This window comes from Bison bison, unplaced genomic scaffold, assembly GCF_000754665.1.
Source record: "Bison bison bison isolate TAMUID 2011002044 unplaced genomic scaffold, Bison_UMD1.0 scf7180017864172, whole genome shotgun sequence".
NCBI lineage: Eukaryota > Metazoa > Chordata > Mammalia > Artiodactyla > Bovidae > Bison > Bison bison.
Genome location: NW_011494744.1, coordinates 1393113 through 1403078, shown reverse-complemented (window position 1 = coordinate 1403078; position 9966 = coordinate 1393113). Strand labels below are relative to the sequence as shown.

Sequence of the window (9966 nt, the reverse complement as noted above, 5' to 3'; positions counted from 1 at the left end):
AGGTGGCTCAGTGGTAGAGTCCGCCTGCCAATGCAAAAGACACAGGAGACCCGGGTTCAATCCCTGAGTTGGGAAGATCCCCTGGATAAGGAAATGGCAACTCAGGCCAGTATTCTTGCATGGGCAACCCATGGACAGAGGAGCCTGGCGGGCTGCAATCCGTAGGGTCTCAAAAGACAAGACTTAGTGATTGAGCACACACACAGACAGGACACCTTACCCGTTAGATGGTGGAACAACTGAGTCCTGAGAGAAGGACCTTCTATGAGACCACAGTTCAGTTTGGTTGAGGAAATACTCCTCATTGGACTTCTGGGAGAATGACAAAATGTGTCTTTGCTATCACTTTCCATTTCTGTGCTTTTCTTCTACCTCTCTGGACCTCCCTCTCCAGTCTCAGGCAGGTAAGGCCCTCAGGTCGCCTCTGGCAGGGCTGCCCCACCTAGCCCTGCAGGCCTGCACAGGCTGAGCACTACCTAACCCTAATCCTATTTCACAGAAGAGAGTGAGAAAGCATGGTCCAGCTAGCCTGCCCAGTGCAGTTTTCTTATTAATTTAATTCAGTTGGGCTGCTTCCTTAGTACTGTTCACATTAGTTTCTTCCTTCTCATTCTAGCCATGAAATGAGCTCCCTCTGTCTTAGAAAGCACTTGTCTCAACTAGTACACCCCTCACTTAGTCTTGTTGTTGTTCAGTCACTTAATCATATGCAACTCTTTGTGATCCCATGGACTGCGGCATGCCAGGCTTCCCTGTCCCTCACCATCTCCCAGAGTTCGCTGAAGCTCATGTCCATTGAGTCAGTGATGCCATCCAACCATTTCATCCTCTGTACCCCCGACTTCTCCTCCTTCCCTGAATCTTTCTTATACCTGACTAGAACTAAAACATCCACAATGCTACCTAATGGCTCCCAACTGGTTTATGAGTAAAACATAACCCTAATCACACCAATTACTCTTTGATCAACCTCACCCCACAGGACAGGGGCTCCCTGGCCCTTTCTGATATTTTTCCAAACCTGGAATGTCTTTCTTTTCATTATTTCTGTCATCCTTTAAGACCAACTCAAGGACACCGTCTCCATGAAGATTTCCTCTCTTTCATCTGTTCTTGCATGCCTATTCTGGTTTGTAACTCATTCTTGTGTTCCAACCAGCTGGTTCCCTAGACACAGAAGACAAACCATGTGATATGTATTTTTCCAGACTTAATTTCTGTTATACTGTCTGGCACATTTTAGGGCTCCATAAAGTAAACGTTATCAAATAGGGAAGGAAGTTTAGGAATTCCCATGTGCAATTTTATGTATGTATTCATTTAACCCTCAAACATCCCTGCAAGGTAGGAGATATACTAACTCCTAGTTGAACTATAATAACTCTGCAGCTGAAGGTTTTAATTCATTAGCTCATGAGCACTTAGAAAGTAAGAGGTGAAAATTGGAATGCTCATTCCTAAGCCTCCCTGGCTCCAAAGCCCAGGGTTTTTGCATCCTCATGTCCAATAAGCTTTTACCCTAATGCTCAAGGCCAAGTTTGCTGATAAAGCTTAAATGTCTAAGCAGCTGTTTCTAAGAGAAAACTGCTCAGAGACTCTCAAAGCACACCCCCTACTCAACAGAACAGCTGTTCAAAAGGACTTACAAAGTAAAGTAATCACTGCCAAATTATGGCAAACACATTCTGTCTTACAGACCACTGAACGTTTCATGCACAAATTTTCAACATAAAACTGGCAGCTTCACAGTTTTATGTTGGATCCTTTCCCAGTCAGGATCAAGGAAGCAAAAAGTAGTATGATACTGATTTGCCCTTGGGTAGCAGGTGCTAGGGACTCGGTGTTCAGAAATGTATGAAGTGGCCTTTGCCAAGCCTAATCCACAAAGCATCTGAGAGAATAATAAATGTAATTCTTCCTGAAAGAAGAGAGAATGGTGGACTTCTGACCATTTCAAGACCAAGAATTAATGACTTTATTGTCTTACATCTCCTGCCAGGGCATTGTTTCCAGGGTCAATCTTTAAAACATATATTCAACATCTGTGATATGATAGAGTGGCAGAGGACATAAAAACTCCATGACTTCTTTTTTTTTTAAATCATTTATTTATTTATTTTTGACATTGCTGGGTCTTTGTTGCTGCTCTGGCTTTTCTCTAGTTGCAATGAGTGGGTGTTACTCTCTGGTTACAGTGCATGGGCTTCTCATTGCGGTGGCTTCTCTTGTTGCAGAGCGCAGGCTCTAGGGTGCCCAAGCTCAGTAGTTGTGGCTCCTGGGCCCTGGAGCACAGGTTCAGTAGTTGCGATGCATGGGCTTAATTGCTCCTCAGCATGTGGAATCTTCCCAGACCAGGGATCAAACCCATGTCTTGTGCATTGGCAGGTGGATTCTCTACCACTGAGCCACCAGGGCATCCCCCACCTCCTGCGTCATGCCTCCGTGGCAGAGCCAGATCCCATGGGGATGGAGAGACCCACTAGCAAACCCCAACCAATCAAAGACCAGCACCCCTGGACATACCTTAAGGGCATACACTTAAGATTTGTTGTGCAGGAGGAAAACAAGTCACACTGATTTGTTTTTCAAAGGTAATTGTGGCTTTGTAAATAACTGAGAGTCTATAAAATACGCCTTTGGAAAGTGTACCTTTCAGAGTTTCCATGCCTTGATAAGGTGGGGCCACTTTCCACAGATAGTGAGTCTCCAAACCCTGTTCTCCCAGAACTGATGGGGATGATTCAGTACCTTGAACACTTTTGCTTTCCAGAGTGTTTTGTAAAAATGACGCAGTAGTTCTATCAGAGTACCAGTGTGGCATGGTTGTCAGTTTGTGCCAGTAGGAATCTTTGACTAGCCCTACAGTATGGGCTTCCCTGGTAGCTCAACTGGTATAGAATCTGCCTGCAATGCACGAGACCCTGGATTGATTCCTGAGTCGGGAAGATCCCCTGGAGAAGGGATAGGCTACCCATTCCAGTATTCTTGGGCTTCCCTGGTGGCTCAGATGGTAAAGAATCCACTCACAATGCGGGAGACCTAGGTTCAATCCCTGGGTTGGGAAGATCCCCTAGAGGAGGGCATGAGGCAACCCACTCCAGTATTTGCCTGGAGAATCCTCATGGACAGAGGAGCCTGGTGGGTTACAGTCTATGGGGTCTCAAAGAATTGGACATGACTAAGTGACTAAGCATGCACAGCACGGTATGGTCTGGGTAAACCAGGTCACCATGTAGGCCACTCACTAGGTACCTTCACAGATGATAGTGAATGAGACCCGCTGGATCTTTCTCCCATCATACTTCACCATTCCTAATTGGAATTTCGTAGCTTTTCCCTTTACTTTAAATATCACTTTTCTAACTCAACTATTTTTTTCAAATTTTCAAGTAGCTAAGTAGTTTTTGCTAAAAATAGTCAGAGAATTCTCTATTGCATAAATCACAACCTTTGGGGAATTTCACAAATCTACTTCCTTTCAGATAAGCCACCAGAGGCCCATTTTTCAAGAGGAAAAAGGGATTCTCAGAGAGGTTAAGTGGTTTCCTCAAGACTACAAAGTTGATAAGCTCAATGCAGGGGATACCCTAGAAATACCAGGATTTCAGTCTCAAAACATGTCCAGATAAAATAACAAATATCTGGAAAAATAAGCAATAACATGAAAATTCTTTAGTGACATCTGGACTAAGCAGTAGCCGTTCCACAAAGACCTCAAAGAACTACACAAGACCAGAAGTGAGAAAATTCTGGCTAATGGAATGGGCTTGATAAGGACAAATGAGACAACTGTTAGTAGTTGCTACAACTATGCTCTTTCAGAGTCAAATGTTGAATATGGACACAATGTTGCCACATTGTAAAAGTACAATATAAAAGTGTGCAAGAAAATTTCCTTTCAACCAATCTTTTCAAGAGATTTGACACAGAGGCAGGAGACTAGCCAAATGGAAGTCATCAGCAATAGTCAGCAAGACTGCCTTTAAAAGAAAAGAAATGCACACATATACATACACAGACACACACACACATACAAACACCAGGGAATCTGTCTTTCAGAAATGTTCACTTTTACAAGGAGATCCACTGTAAGGATGTCCATTGCAGCCTCCTTGCTAACAGGGAGTAGCTACTTACAATTTTTAGCAAAAAATTACAACTTTTTAGCAAACTTACTCGGAGAAGGCAATGGCACCCCACTCCAGAACTCTTGCCTGGAAAATCCCATGGATGGAGGAGCCTGGTGGGCTGCAGTCCATGGGGTCAGGAAGAGTCGGACACAACTGAGCGACTTCACTTTCACTTTTCACTTTCATGCATTGGAGAAGGAAATGGCAACCCACTCCAATGTTCTTGCCTGGAGAATCTCAGGGACAGCGTAGCCTGGTGGGCTGCTGTCTATGGGGTCGCACAGAATCGGACACGACTGAAGCAACTTAGCAGCAGCATTGCAGCAAACTTACAACTCTTCAGCAAAAAATCAGAAAGGATTCAAATCAAACTATTTAGAGTAGTTACCCCTAGGTAGCAAGACTGGAGAGAAAGGAGGGACATGGTGAGAATTGTCACTTTTTAGTTTTATAATCTCCTTTGGATTGTTAGTCGGTTTTGTTTCTACATGCATATATTTTTTAATTAAAAATCTTTAATACTAAACGAACTTTTTTGATATGTGATGTTTGGGGGAATCATAAAGTCTTAGCCTTGGAAGAGGCCTCAGAAGTCTGTCTAATCTAATCTCAACTAGATTAGTCTCACAGCCTGGCTGTCTGTATGAGACTCAAGGGAGAATGGCCAGCACAGACTGACAAGCACTCTGCTCTTACGATTCAGAGTTGGCTTGCAGAACCCAGCACACCCTAAGAATGTGAAAACTCTCTCCTTTTGCACTGCTAAATACCCATGACATCCACACCAGAGGGACTTCAGTAATCCTCAGATCCTGCTGGTTCATACAAGGTCTTGAGTTCAGCCTCAGAAGGGGAATGAACATGAGAGATTGAGGTCAACTAAGTCAGTTGGCTGTCAGTACAGCACATTCCCAACTAAAGTCTACAGGGGGGCTCAGTGTCAACACAGCCATCACCATTAACACTCCCATCACTTAGCCATTCTTCCTACAATCCTACAGCTTGAAAAGAGAAGTGCTGATTACTGCCCGATCTTGCTGTTTTATGTACTCAAGAGGCAAAACTGTTTACAGTTAGTAAACTCAGGGGCTTTCTTTGGTGCTGTCTTGAACCTCTGTTAGGGCTTTTCACATCTTACTCTCCTCATTTCTCACTCACGCCACCCCATGAAGGATATCTGGCTTTGCTCCATTCCAACGGATGGATTTATGGTGATATCAGTATCCTCAATTCCGTCAGAACGTAATGTTACTTAATCTTACCCAGTGCTCAAAATTGGAAGGCATGCCTGGAAAGGGTTTGCTATCACCAATATTTTAGACTATTGAAATAGACTGAAAGCAAGAAAAATGCCATAGTCATTATTATATCTGCTTTAGTGCCTAACGCAATGCCTTTCATACCCTGCTGAGAGCAGTTATTCAATACATGGAACTGTAAAATTATAGAGCCCTAAAACTGAAAGAAATCTCAAGGAGATCAGTTCCCATGATTCCACAACTGAGAAATCTGAGACCTTGGTGGTGAAATCCGCATCATCGGCTGTTCTATGAACATTAGCCAGAGTCCAGATACTCCTACTCTGGAGCTGAGTTGTTTCTTCCATTAGATTGCTTGTCAGGTGAATAAATAAATGACTTTACCATTCGACTTACACAACCAAAGGAGACTAGAAAAGAGACTGAAGCTAAATGACCTAGTAAATGTAATAATTTAGATAACCTATATTGGCCCACATGAACTGAAGTTTTCCACTTTCAGTTGAGTGTTTATGTTCACAGCCTTAGGCAGATGTAATTTTAGTCATGTAAAATTTTTGACCCATACATACTCACTCCAGACAAATAAGTCAGATTTCAATATAGTGTTACATTGTAGTTCCTTTACGATCTGTACGACTTGCCCCATGACATTACCAGATTGAACCCAACATATTTTTACATGTCTTTACATGTCAATGGCGAAGGAAACAAACTTTTCATCTTAGGTCCCAATTATGTAACTGCTTCAGGAAAATTTTTTTACAAAGCCACAGTGAGATATCTGTCAGAATGGCTGCTATCCAAAAGGCGAGAAATAAAATGTGTTGGTGAAAATGTGGAAAAAGGGAACCTTCATACATTCTTGGTGGGGATGTGAACTAGTCCAGTCACTATGAAAAAGACTATAGAGATTCCTCAAAAAATTAAGAGTAGAACTGCAACATAATTCAGCTATCCCACTTCTGGCATTTATCTAAAGAATAAACAAACACTAATTTGAAAAGACACATGCACCCCTGTGTTTATTGCAGCATTATTTACAATAGCCAAGACATAGAAATAACCTAAGTGCATACCAATGGATGAATGGATAAAGAAGATATGGTATATACAGATATGCAATGGAGTATTACTCAGGAATTTTTTTAAATGGTAAAACCTTGCCATTGCAACAACATGGATAGACCTTGAGGGTATTATTATAAATGAAATACATCAAACAGAGAAAGACAAATATTAACACCCTATGATTTCACTCATATACAGAACATAAAAAACAAACTAAAAAAACAAATGAACAAACCAAATTAAAAAAAAACAAAGAAAACCCAAAACATGTAGATATAGAGAACAGAGTAGCGGTTACCAGAAGGAGAGGGGTGGGGAGGAAGGCAAAATGTGTAACCAGGATCAACCGTGTAATGAAGAATGGAAATTAAATATTTGGTGGTAAGCATGCTGCAGTACATACAGAAGTAGAAATATAATATTATATAAAACATAAAATGTTACAAACCAATGTAACTGCAATAAAAATAAATTTGGAAATAAAAAAGAAAAAGATTTTTTAAAAGAACACATGCAGGGGAACCCTGATATAACATGAGTATGTGATATTCACTAACCAGATTCTTAACTACATTGTACATTAAGAATCCAAGTTTTGTCTCCCAAATCTTTTTTAACTAACCAATCATTTGGCAGCTTTGGGTTTCATTTCTCTGCTCATCTCAGAGAGGGAGATTTCAGAAGAGGAACAGAGATAAAATGGACAAAAGAAAGAAGAAAGGCACAGGTTACTCAGAAACTGGAAGGGAGAAGTAGTGAGTTCCCAGAGGAAGAGAGAAACGTGCTGAGGTTTGATCAGGATCCACACACCCATCAGGGCCCCCACTTTTTCTGCCCTCCTCTCTCACTCCCTTTCATTTTTCCTGCCAAGGAGTGAACTGGCAATCTTACCAATGACCTTGGACAAACAGAACCCACTAAAGCTCCTAAATTCAGCTTTAGACACATCACTCCAGCCCAAACTGGAATGACCTACCATGGCTGAGAGTGTGCCATCCCTCCAACCACTCATGTCCCCCTCCATTGCAATGAAATGTCAAGATAAATCACCTGTCAGAATTACAACAAGCCTTTTAAAGATGATCTACTCTACACCCCCCTCATTTGTTTTGCAGAAGAGAAAACTGACATCCAGAGATTTCTAAGTCACTAGAGCAAGTCCAAACTAGATGCCTAAACTGCAAATTTGCATTGTTCAGAGCTCTTTCCTCTAGGAGCAGTTTAAAAGCTACGGAACACACAAAAAAACACCCTAACTTTGGAGAGATGAAGAACAACTACAAAGAGGCACAAAATAACATGAAACAAACCAAAACAATACCTTTACTCCACCTCCCAGAAGCCCAGTGACAATAAAACCAGCAAAGGGCTATTTTACCAAGTAATGGTACTTCGAACAACTTAATTGTGCTTTTTCCTCCTTTATCCATTTCTCACAGGCAGAGGCAATGAAAACGTATACATGATTACTGAAACTCCTAATATGAACCAACACATAACTATTTTTTTCCCAGAACATTTTGATACTTGAAATTTGGTATATGGTTTACTACAAGGGCTATTAGAATTCAAACATCCGGTCATACAATGAGCCTCAAAGCCCTGCGGAAAATCAAATGCCTTCCACAGAAATCGGTCCTCTCCCCTGACCTGTACAGGTAACAAATTCCAGCTATAGCTTCAGAGGATTTGATCGATCGCAGACTTTCAGAGAATGTGTAGACCCAAGAAACTAACATTCCAAAGCAGGACTGGAGAAAAAGAAGCAAACTTGGCCTTACCCTTAAAAATAACAGAAACAATAGGATCCGGTTTCCCAAATTTCGTCTTAGGGATATTGCTGGCAGATTCCACAATCACTCGAAGCATGGCTCTCAATGGACAGAAAGCAAGCTTCAGCAACGAAGTTAAGGAGGCTAGGGCTCTGGATCCTGGCCGCGCTGCCCGGGAGAGAAAGCGGGGGATGACTTGTCCAGCGAAGAGGGAAGGAGGAGAGGCAATGGGTGGGTCCCTGACGGATTATTTACTGAAGGTTACGTGTAAACTGATATCCAAACGCCCCAGTCTCCGCAGCTCTGCAGGCACCCACTTAAGAATTCGGGAAATGTGGAAGTGAAAAGGACAAAAGCCAGCTAAAAATAATTATGGGCAACAAATGAAACTGGAGCTAACAAATGTAGACAGGTCAGGAGACTACTAAAACGCTGCTGCTAATAAGTGACAATACTCGAAGCCCAATTAATTGGTTTTCTGTTACCCCTTCCATTCTTTTCTGATCTTCCTGGAGTTTTAAAACTTGACTGAATCAGTTTTAAAAAAAAATTTTTTTTTTTTTAAACTTTTGCTGTTTCTTTTCTCCTGCTGTTGAGCATACTCACTCAGCAGTAACTTACAGAACAAATTGTTTTGAATCAGTTAAAGGGTGCCCCCTATCGTATGGCAGAGAAATGAATGAGTTATTTCAAGCAAACTTCAATCCCGAGGTCCTAATAGGGGTTTACAAAATTGGTGTCCTGGAGGCTGATCCTTTTTAGTTGCAAAAGGGTTCTCCATAGACCTTCTTCAAAAATCCTTAAGAGGTGAGAGCTGGCTAGCTAAGTTTTCCTGGTCCATCAGAAGCTGCTAGAAGTAGTATTCAGTGAAAATGGAGAATTAACTCTCTATTCTTCAGGGTCTAAACCCCAGCAGTGTCTTCCTTTTCTTTGTTAGAGGGAAAAAAAAACGTTTGGTGAGACTTGTTAAAGTGGCCCAGGAATACGTCATTCAAGGGGAGGGGACTACTACACTGGAATCTTTCAGTGTATGAGAGAGTTTGGGCTCATATCGGAATAAGGCATGGACAAGGGGGAATTGGGGCTTTCCTGGTGGCTCAGACAGTAAAGAATTGCCTGCAGTGCAGGAGACTGGGTTTGATCCCTGGGTCAGGAAGATTCCCCTGGAGAAGGGAATGGCAACCCACTCCAGTATTCTTGTCTGTAGAATTCCATGTACAGAGGAGCCTGGCAGGCTATACTCCATGGGGTCACAAAGAGTCAGACAGGACTGAGTGACTCACACTTTCACTTTCAAGAGGGAATTAAAAGCCAATGAGCAGGCTGGGAGGTGCAGGGGTGGGAAGGAGGGGCGGGGGGTGGCAGTCAGTGGATGGAAATTACTAGAAGAAAACATCAAGGATAAAGGTAATTCTGGTTTAACTGACCTAACAGGATTCTTACTGAACACAAGTCAGGGTGATGAGACGAATGAGAAACCCCCAAAGATGCAGAAAGTTGATCAGACATGGAGAGACGGGCATTCTGGTTAAACCAACTCAGCAAGGTTCTTGTTAAAACTAGATTTTATAAGGAAGTACACAGATGGGTGTGACTAAAGTTTGGTCAAGGAAAAAAATCTTTATGGCCTAAGGGTGTGTTGGGTGGTACAACCTGGTGATTAAGATCACTAGAGGGAGCCTGGTGATAGTAGTCCTCCAGACCTGAATGTGGATCCCTGCTTAGTCACTCTTT

The 9966-nt window shown here is 42.2% G+C and overlaps 1 protein-coding gene across 4 annotated transcripts in view; it reads right to left on the bottom strand.

Moving 5' to 3' along the window:
• MYOF (myoferlin) overlaps nt 1-8681 on the bottom strand; it is a 179773-nt gene extending 171092 nt beyond the window's left edge. For 2 of the 4 annotated variants that reach the window (XM_010842189.1, XM_010842190.1), the window contains exon 1: nt 8242-8681. In XM_010842189.1, the coding sequence (XP_010840491.1) occupies nt 8242-8329 (88 nt within the window). In that variant the 5' untranslated portion in view covers nt 8330-8681. The remainder of the gene's footprint in view (nt 1-8241) is intronic. The other 2 variants (XM_010842191.1, XM_010842193.1) reach the window with 1 other exon arrangement.
• Nucleotides 8682-9966: the final 1285 nt, after the last annotated feature.